The following is a 9,510-nucleotide window of genomic DNA, read 5'->3' on the forward strand; positions in this document are numbered from 1 at the left end:
TTGCTAAACATGAATACCTCAGAAAGACTGCCCCAATTTCAGAGCTAGCACTGTGGGCTCTACTATAAGTAGGTTTTGTGAATTCTGCTTGTTTTACTCTCTTACAAGTATGAATCCTCAATAGGCTTGCTGAAGGCAGTTTGTTTCCTAGAGGAACTGACCAAAATAAACTGGTAACAAGTGATAACAATGTTAAAAATAAGACTTGTGGCTGGGGATTTAGTTTGGTGGTAGAGCTTGCCTAGCAAGCTCAAAGCCCTGGGTTCGGTCCTCAGCTCCGAGGTGGGAAGGTAGGGGGAGGGGGGGAGAAAAAAAAAAGACTTGTCAGCTGGCAAGATGGCTCAGAAGTTAAGAGCCCTGGCTGCTCTTGCAGAGGACCGGGTTCAGTTCTCAGCACCTATATGGCAGCTCACATTGCCTGTTAACTCCAGCTCCTGGAGATCTGACACCCTCTTCTAAACCTCCCTGAGCACCTGCACACTGTGCACAAACCTACACATATACAAGTAATAAAAATAAAATAAAAACCTTTAAAAAATAAACGAGACTTACAAACACACAGTCCTTTCTATATGTCAAGAACTGCCTTAAAGGCTTTGCTTATAATCACGCATATGTGTGCATGGACTGAGAAGTGGTTATAAATGAGACTCTGGCCTCTGTGAACCGTATGTGGCCTGGAGGCCAGAGGAAAACGATGCTGGAACTAAAGAGGAGTCTCGGAGATGGAAGAAGTGGGCAAGCTAGATATAGTTAGTGCTTGCTAGTCTGGCAAGAAGCCAAGAAGGCAAGGACGGTCTCAAAACAGCAAGGAAGCTTCAGGAGCAGTTGTAAGTTAACAGGCTAAGTTTATCAGGTGGTATAGCTTCCCTTCCCTAGATTGGGGGGATGGGGGGCTGGGCAGCTAGTAGTTTGGAGGCCAGTTAGCAAGGAAGATTTGGGTGGTTCCCTCTTCTCTGCTGCCGGGACTGCTCACTGACATTCCCCCACCCCCACTTCCTTCTATACAATTTGTCAAGTCTACTAGCTGTCCTAGGGGTTGCTTTCGTCTTCTTTGCTAATGGTGCATTTGCTGACGGTCCCCGAAGTTTTACGTTCAGATCTGCAGACAGGAATTGCACCAGATACCCTGGGAGGGCGCGAGACGGAAGCGGAAGCAGCGGTGATAGCTCCGGTGGCCCGGCGACTATGAACGGAAGCGGAAGTGGCGCCGCCGCCGGCCTGGCCTGGCCTGGCTGAGGGGAGGCGGGCGGGCGGGCGGGCGCGATGGCGGAGGCCGGGCCACAGGCGCCACCGCCCCCGGGTACTCCAAGCAGGCACGAGAAGAGTCTGGGACTTCTCACCACCAAGTTCGTGTCGCTTCTGCAGGAAGCCAAGGACGGCGTGCTTGACCTCAAGCTGGTGCGGCCCGGGCGGAGGGGGCGGCAGGGGAGATGCTGGCCCAGGCCTGGACCAGTAGCGGGAACCACGGGGGCTGCCCCGCCAGGTCCCCCAACAGCCGGCCGCCATCCGTGTGCTTCTCCACCCGGGAGAGGCGGGAGGCTCTTTTCATTCACGCCGGCCATGGAGCGTCAGCTCTCAGTCGGGGCTGCAGGTGCTGGCCCTCGTGGCCCTCCGTGGCCAGCCCAGGGAAACGAGCATCAGAATAGCAGAACTCGACTAAGCCAGGACGTTTCCCCACACGCTGCTGGAGTGGCTGGAAGGAACTCCAGGGGAGGGACGCAAGACTACCCCCATTCCAGACTAAAGGTATCGGGGTACTCACTTAAGGGTGGGACTAGCATTCTCCATTCTCTTGCACTTACCAGGCAGCCGACACTCTAGCTGTGCGCCAGAAGCGGCGGATTTACGACATCACCAACGTGTTGGAAGGTATTGGTCTGATCGAGAAAAAATCCAAGAACAGCATCCAGTGGAAGTGAGTAGGGATGGGCGTTAGAGAGGGCAGAAGTGTGGGGTGTGGGGTGATGGTTGTAGGGGAGAGCAGAGGTATGGGACCCAGAGTTCTCAGCAGTCCCTCTCAGTCTCTCATTCCTCCGGTTCAGGGGTGTGGGGCCAGGTTGCAATACCCGGGAAATTGCCGACAAGCTGATTGAACTCAAGGCAGAGATCGAGGAGCTGCAGCAGCGAGAGCAAGAACTTGACCAGCACAAGGTGTGGGTGCAACAGAGCATCCGGAATGTCACAGAGGACGTCCAGAACAGCTGATATCCTCTGGCGGTCCCTGCTCTGGGGAGTGGGCAAGAGTCCTCAGCTGGTTTTGCTCTATGGAGCTTTGGGCCCTGTCCCTCTTGGGAGAATGATCCTGCAGCCCCTGGTCAGATTCAGACTTGAGGCTCCCTTCTCTTCCAATCTTAGCCCATGATCCTTACCCACTTGGACCCCAGGTTCCAGAACAGCTTCTGAGGGCTTGTGTGTCAGACATCTGCTAAAACACTGGGTCTTCTGTGGTCTGCCATCTGGCACAATAAGAAAAGCATCAGCTGTTCTCCTTAACCCTCACACCTTGGCCTACGTGACTCATGAAGACATCTGCAGATGCTTTGCTGGTGAGCAGAGCCTGGGGAGGGGGAGATGGAGGTGGGACTGAGCTAAGCTACAGAGACCTGAGCATCAGGTTCAGTGCTCAAGGAGGAGTTCCATCTCCTAAGAGGGCTCCTGATGCCCGCTTAAAGAGAAACCAGACAGAGTCTCAGTGTAAAAGTCACTGGAACTCTGTAGAGACCAACAATACTGAGGGTACAAGGGTCCCAGTGTGTCCCTGGGTTTGGTTCTTAGATGTGATAGAGGAAAAGGGAGAATGTGTATGTTTGTGCACAGTCTTTCACACTTGTATTCCAAGGGTGGGGTGGGGTCAGTGGTGTCCATTTCTAATCTGTAGTTAGTGTATGTAGGAACTGTTCCTTCTATTCCATCTTGTATCTTGGTCTTGGGAAAACTTAGATCTGTTTCTAGGGATCAGTGTCATTTGAGGAGTGAGGTGCTACCCGAGGCCAGTGACCTCACTCCAGAATGTGATTATACCTTAATCCTAGCACTTGGGAGGCAGGGGAAGGGAGATGTCTGAGTCTGAAGTCAGCCTGGGATACACTGCAAGTTCCTGGACAGCCAGAGCTGTTACACAAAGAAACTCTGTCTTGAAAAAACAAGCAAAAAAGACTCAAAAGGAAGAAAAAAAGTGTGTTTGTACTAGATTTTCTGGTTACTGAGTGTAAGTTTTTGGGGAGAAAAGAGTTTTAGCTCTACCTAGCACTCTGGGATGGTAGAGGCTTACTATTCAGTCTCTTAGAGACTGTGGTCTTGTCCTGCTCCAGTGAACAGACCCTTCCTGTCCTAGCCCAGAATGAGCTCACAGGCCCTGACGCATTCTCCCTGTCATTCCAGGAGACACCCTCCTTGCCATCCGGGCCCCATCGGGCACCAGCCTAGAGGTGCCCATCCCAGAGGTAGGTGCTCATCCCTGAAAGGCGGTGTCAACCGAGGGCGGATACTGGCTGTGGAGCTTGATAAGTTCTGGGTGGGGTAGGTAGGGGGAGGCCTGGAGTTTGGGGTTATCTGGGTGGACTGGCAGCCGAGGAGTGGGATGACAGTCTGGCTCTCACCCAGAGTCAGGCGGGAGCCTTGCCTGCTCTCAATTCTACTTTGCACCCCCTCCAGGGTCTCAATGGTCAGAAGAAGTACCAGATTCACTTGAAGAGCATGAGTGGTCCCATCGAGGTGCTGCTCGTGAACAAGGAGGCATGGAGTTCACCCCCTGTGGCTGTGCCTGTACCTCCCCCTGAGGATCTGCTCCAGAGTCCACCTGCTGTTTCTACCCCTCCACCTCTGCCCAAGCCTGCCTTAGCTCAACCCCAAGAAACCTCTCGTCCATGCAGTCCCCAGCTAACTGTCCCCGCGCCCGTCCTTGGCAGCACTGAAGTCTCAGGGGTGGCAGGCCAGACAGCTGAGATTGCAGGTGAGACACTCCGGTAAGATGTGATGGGTTCTTTTCTGAAGCCCACACGAAGGTGCCTGTGTTAGGGAGTACTGTACTAAGAATTGGCAAAGGCTGCTGGGTCCCTGCCTAGCTTTCCTTGGTGTCGCAGTGAATGTGGCCTTTTACATTACGTTTTTCCTTTATTTATTTATTTGTAAGGGGGAGGCATGCCACAACATTCATGAAGAGGTCAGAAGAGGTCAGATGACAACTTGAAGAGATTAGTTCTCTCTCTCTCTTTTTTTTTTTCTGTTTTTTTTCGAGACAGGGTTTCTCTGTATAGTTTTGGAGCCTGTCCTGGAACTCGCTTTGTAGACCAGGCTGGCCTCGGACTCACAGAGATCCACCACCTGGCCTTTTTTTTTTTTTTTTTTTTAAAGTTTTATTTATTACATAATTACATAGTGCCTGCGTGTATGCCTGCAGGCCAGAAGAGGGCACCAGATCTCACTATAGATGGTTGTGAGCCACCATGCTGGGAACTGAACTCAGGACCTCAGCCAGTGCTCTCAACCTCTCAGCCATCTCTCCAGCTCGGTTCTCTCCTTTAATATGGGTTCTGGGGATCGAACTCAGGTCATCAGGTTTGGCCACAAGTGTCTTTACTCATTGGCCATCTCACTTGCCATGAATATGCCCTTTCTAACAAGGAAGCTTTGTACGGAGCACTAGTAGGGAAGTTTATCCAAATTGGATAGTATTTAATGGATCCTGGCAACCCCAGAGTCTCCCTCCTCCAGGACTTGTGCTCCATCTTCAGTGATCTTTTCTAGATTGCTCCTTGGTAACTGGTGGTGGCTAATTCTCCTTGGGCTTGGGTACCAGCATGTGGTCGTCCTGGCCAAGTTCTAGGATCCATTTCCTGACTCCATGTGATTGGGTTTGGGGATGTGGTTGCAGTGAGTGGTGGCCCTGGAACTGAAAACAAGGATGGTGGTGAGCTCAGCTCACTCCCGCTGGGCCTGACAGCACTGGACACTCGGCCTCTGCAGTCTTCTGCCCTCCTGGACAGCAGCAGCAGCAGCAGTAGCAGCAGCAGCAGCAGCAGTAGCAGCAGTTCATCTGGACCCAACCCTTCTACCTCCTTTGAGCCCATCAAGGCAGACCCCACAGGTGGTGAGTGCTTACTGAGTGGTGGGGGCCAGCAGGGAAAGCCAGCCCAATGCTCAGTCAAGCACATAGCTGGACAGTGCCTTTCCTGCTAGCCCTGTTCTCTGCAGCCAGGCAAGGGTGTCTAGTCTCAGGGTCAGTGCTGGTGCCTTTTGCCCCCTGCCTAGAACTTCAGTCCCCGTCTGCCACCATTTGGAACATCACAGAGCCTCACTTGTTACTCTTTGTACTCACCTTACCATTCTTGTTTCCTTTCTATGTCTAGATGCCTTTAAAGAGTAATCCATGTTCACACTCACACGCGCGCGCGCACACACACGCACACACACACAAACCACCCGTCCCCGCTGTAGCTCTTGGTGCAGCCCCTAGCCCAACAGGTTTCTGAAGTTAGGTATAGGTCTGGTACTTTCTTGGTCCCCGCTGAAGTTCTTTCCTCGTTTGTCTTTACTCTCAGCTCTTGGCTTAAATGTTGGTGCTTCCCATATCACACCCGGGGAGAGCCTCAGCTCTAGGGATAATGGGCTTCAGCCTCTACGTAGTCTAGGTATTTCACCCAGCCTCCACATCTCTGTCTGACATCCATCTTCTGTTTCCCTGGTGGACACCTCATTGCTGCATGTCTTCAACTGAACTTGTCCACCCTGCTCCCAGTTTGACTTTCGACTCTATCACTGGCCCTCGTCACCGGGCTGGAGGCACCTCTGTCACCTCAGTTCTTGATCCCTCTGCTGCCCACCTTATACCAGCCAAGTAGATTCTGTGAAGCATCTCTTCTCATCCCTCTTTCGTTCTCAGCACTCCAGATAACTATGAGCATCTTAATTATTCTAGATTTATAGTCATCTTTTCCTTTAAAGCTTTTTTATTTTTGTAATTTCATACATGTATACAATGTGTTTTTTTTATTGTTTTTTTGAGACAGGTTGCCTATGTAGCCAAGGCTGTCCTGGAACTTGCTATGTAGACCAGGCTGGCCTCTGCCTCCTGAGTGCTGGGATTAAAGGCGTGCGCCTTACTACATGCAAGCACAGATCCAAAAAAAAATGACTTTCCCTTTCCCAGCTAGTTGGCTGGCTTGGTCTTCTGTAGGTAACCATAGCTGCTTGTGAATTCATGAGTATACCCAAAAGACAACATTTCACAACACTCTTCCCCAACCTATGGCTTGTACAATTTTTTTTATTTTTATTTATATATATATATATATATTTTTGGTTTAATACGTTCTTTCCATACCCTCTTCAGCACTGTTCCCTGAGCCTTAGGCTGAGTACTCAACTTATTCTCAGCACTTTGATCAGCTATGAATTTCTGCATTGACTACTGCTGCCTATTTTCTCTGATCAACATATAAACATAAAATTTAGGCTGGGCGGTGGCACATGCCTTTAGTCCCAGCACTCAGGAGGCAGAGGCAGGCGGATCTCTGTGAGTTCGAGGCTAGCCTGGGCTACCAAGTGAGTTCCAGGAAAGGTGAAAAGCTACACAGAGAAACCCTGTCTCGAAAAAACCAAAAAAAAAAAAAAAAAAAAAAAAAAAATAGGCTGTTCCTTTAATCCCAGCACTCAGAAGGCAGAGGCAGGCAGATCTCTGTGAGTTCAAGGCCAGCCTGGTCTACAAAGCAAGTTCCAGGAAAGGCACAAAGCTACACAAAACCCTGTATCGAGAAACAAACAAAAAGAGATGAAGATGGAAGAAAAGTACTAGGAGGGTGAAGGGGAGATCTGGGTTGTAAAGGATCAAGATATATAGAGCTGGGTGAGAAAAAAAAAAAAGAAAAACTAAAAAAAAAAAAATTGAGATGGTTTGATGGTATACCTATTTAGCAAAGCAGTAGAAGTAAGTTCCTCCCCTGGGGTCTATGATCTCCTCAGCCGTGGGTCTTTGGCAAGATTTACAGTCCTCAAATCTAAGCAAAAGGATCTTGGTTACCCTTGTACCAGTTATGCTACTATTGCCTGGTAGGTTGGTATTACCAATGGAATGACCTTTCTGCAATGCAATCCTGACTGGAATTTCTCAGTTTGTAAATATGGCTGGGGATACTGCTCAGTGGTAGAATGCCTGCTAAGCATGTGTGGAGACGTGTTCAATCACCAGAAACAAAAAGTCCTGGGGGATGGAGAAATTGTACATATGCACTATTCCATGAAATTGGTTCTTTTTATCCTCCGTAACGTGGGCTCCAGGAATTGGAGTTAGGATGTCAGGCTTTAAGACAAGCACTTACACCCACTGAGTTACCTCACTGGCCTCCCAAAATCTGAACTTTTAGAAATTACTGTATGCTGGGCAGTGGTGGCACACACCTTTAATTCTAGCACTCGGGAGGCAGAGGCAGGTGGATCTCTGTGAGCTTGAGGACAGCCTGGTCTACAAAGCAAGTTCTAGGACAGCCAGGACTATAGAGAGAAGCCCTGTCTCAAAAAAAAAAAAAAAACAAAAATGTGTATGTGAATGGAACTGAAATTACAGGTGGTTGTGAGCTGCCTGGTGTGGGTTCCAAACTCAGGTCCTCTGAAGAGCAGGAAACACTCTTACCACTAAGCCATAGCTCTCCAGCCCTAAATCTGAACTTCTGAGCCCTGCATGTAACACCCCATCATGGTCTGCTTCCCACGTGTGTCCTAATCAGAGGTTTGTAGTAGGTTCATCACACTAGCCAAAGGCCAGAGTAGGTGCCCAGGAAGGGCTGGGGTGGACGGGACATCTTCTGTCAGAGAAGGTGTGCACTCCCAGCTCAGAAAGGGATTGGAGTTTTGCAGTGTCTCTAAGTTGGAATGGCTATACTTGTCACCTGCTGTGGGCCTTTGGTAGCCTGGGCTCAGCACTGAGGAATTTAGGTCAGCAGACAAGACACCTATACCTCAGGTAGGGCCAACATTTCCTCAGCTCTGTGGAGCCCTGGGGCTTAATGATAGATGACCTGAAAGGTGGACTATAGTGGGACCCAGCTAAACTTCCTTTGAGCTTAGCTTTCCTCTCTTTCAGTTCTGGATCTCCCCAAAGAGCTGTCAGAAATCTTCGACCCCACACGAGGTAGGCTGTGTTCCTCCTTTGGAATGGATGTAGGGAGTAAGGAGCATTATTTTTTTTTTTTTAATTTTTTTAAAGTTTTATTTATTATGTATACAGAAGAGGGCACCAGATCTCATTACAGATGGTTGTGAGCCACCATGTGGTTGCTGGGAATTGAACTCAGGACCTCTGGAAGAGCAGTCAGTGCTCTTAACCTCTGAGCCATCTCTCCAGCCCGGAACATTATTTTTTAGTTCCCTTCTAAGGATCATGTTGTGTTGGGTATCCCAGAAAAAGGGTGAGGCTTCTAATGGGTGTGCATGAGTCTTATTTATGGGCTTTGGTGAGTGGAGAGGTGAGAGTCAGAATCTGAGTAAATTGTGTTCATTCCCAGAGTGCATGAGCTCTGAGCTGCTGGAGGAACTGATGTCTTCAGAAGGTATGTAGCCCAGGAAGATGGGGAGAGCTTTGAGCAGGGGGTGGGTGGCTGCTGGGGATTTTGGCCTAAGACAGCCTAATGCTCTCTGCAGTGTTTGCCCCCCTCCTCCGACTCTCTCCACCCCCTGGAGACCACGATTACATCTACAACCTGGACGAGAGTGAAGGTGTCTGTGATCTCTTTGATGTTCCTGTTCTCAACCTCTGACCACAGGGGCATGTCCTGTGCAGCTGCAACCCACACTGTTTGGGCTGGGAGCCAACTAGGGATTGTCCCCAACCCCCACCCCCAGCTTGAGAGCCCCTGACTCTTGGCTTACTCAGCCTTCCCCAGTTGCTCAGTTCTGGCCATGCTACCCTGTCTTGCACTGACACTTGTACTGTGCTAGCAGAGCAGGGGAGAGAGCTTAGCCCTCTCTATGTGGAGCCCAAAGTGTTTGCCTTTTCTCTTCTGAAGCCTTCCCCAGCCAGGCCCAGCTGCCACCCAGTGGCACAGCTGTCCTGCTCCTACCAGCCACTCTTCTCCTAAGGAGGGAAAGGGGTGAAGCTGGGTAGTTGCTAGCTAACCACCCTAACTTCCTTTCCCACCTGCTCACCCTGCAGCTTCTGGACTTCTCATGTGCCCCCTTTCTGCCATGCCCTGAGACCTGGAACTTGGGGATGGCCATGGTGGAGAGGGTTAATAAGAAGGAATTGATGTGTCTAGCTAGGAATCTGGGTGGGCTGGTCCCAGAAGAGTGGCCCACCCTCCTGATACCCCATACTCACTCCCTTCACTTCCGTTTATTCGCTTACCCTCATTTAGAGCCATTTGCAGAGATTTAGAAAGATTTACAGTAACGAATGGATTCCTATATAAAGATTATTTTTATACTTTTTTCAGCAAAAGGAAATTGTAATATTTGTACAGCATCCAAGTGAATAAAGACATGCCTAAGGCTATCTCTGATCTGTTTCTTTGGGGC

General features: G+C 49.9%; 1 protein-coding gene across 1 annotated transcript; it reads left to right on the forward strand.

The window, feature by feature from the left end:
- Positions 1-1,234: 1,234 nt before the first annotated feature.
- E2f4 (E2F transcription factor 4) lies at positions 1,235-9,487 on the forward strand. Its single transcript, XM_006986788.4, has 10 exons — positions 1,235-1,401; positions 1,809-1,918; positions 2,046-2,207; positions 2,506-2,549; positions 3,385-3,446; positions 3,658-3,955; positions 4,877-5,092; positions 8,081-8,128; positions 8,502-8,546; positions 8,638-9,487. The coding sequence occupies exons 1-10, from the start codon at positions 1,267-1,269 to the stop codon at positions 8,751-8,753; spliced, it is 1,236 nt and encodes a 411-aa protein (XP_006986850.1). The 5' UTR covers positions 1,235-1,266; the 3' UTR covers positions 8,754-9,487.
- The last annotated feature ends 23 nt before the right edge of the window (positions 9,488-9,510 follow it).

The sequence above is a fragment of the Peromyscus maniculatus genome, chromosome 5 (genome assembly GCF_049852395.1).
Source record: "Peromyscus maniculatus bairdii isolate BWxNUB_F1_BW_parent chromosome 5, HU_Pman_BW_mat_3.1, whole genome shotgun sequence".
In the NCBI taxonomy this organism is placed as follows: Eukaryota; Metazoa; Chordata; class Mammalia; order Rodentia; family Cricetidae; genus Peromyscus; species Peromyscus maniculatus.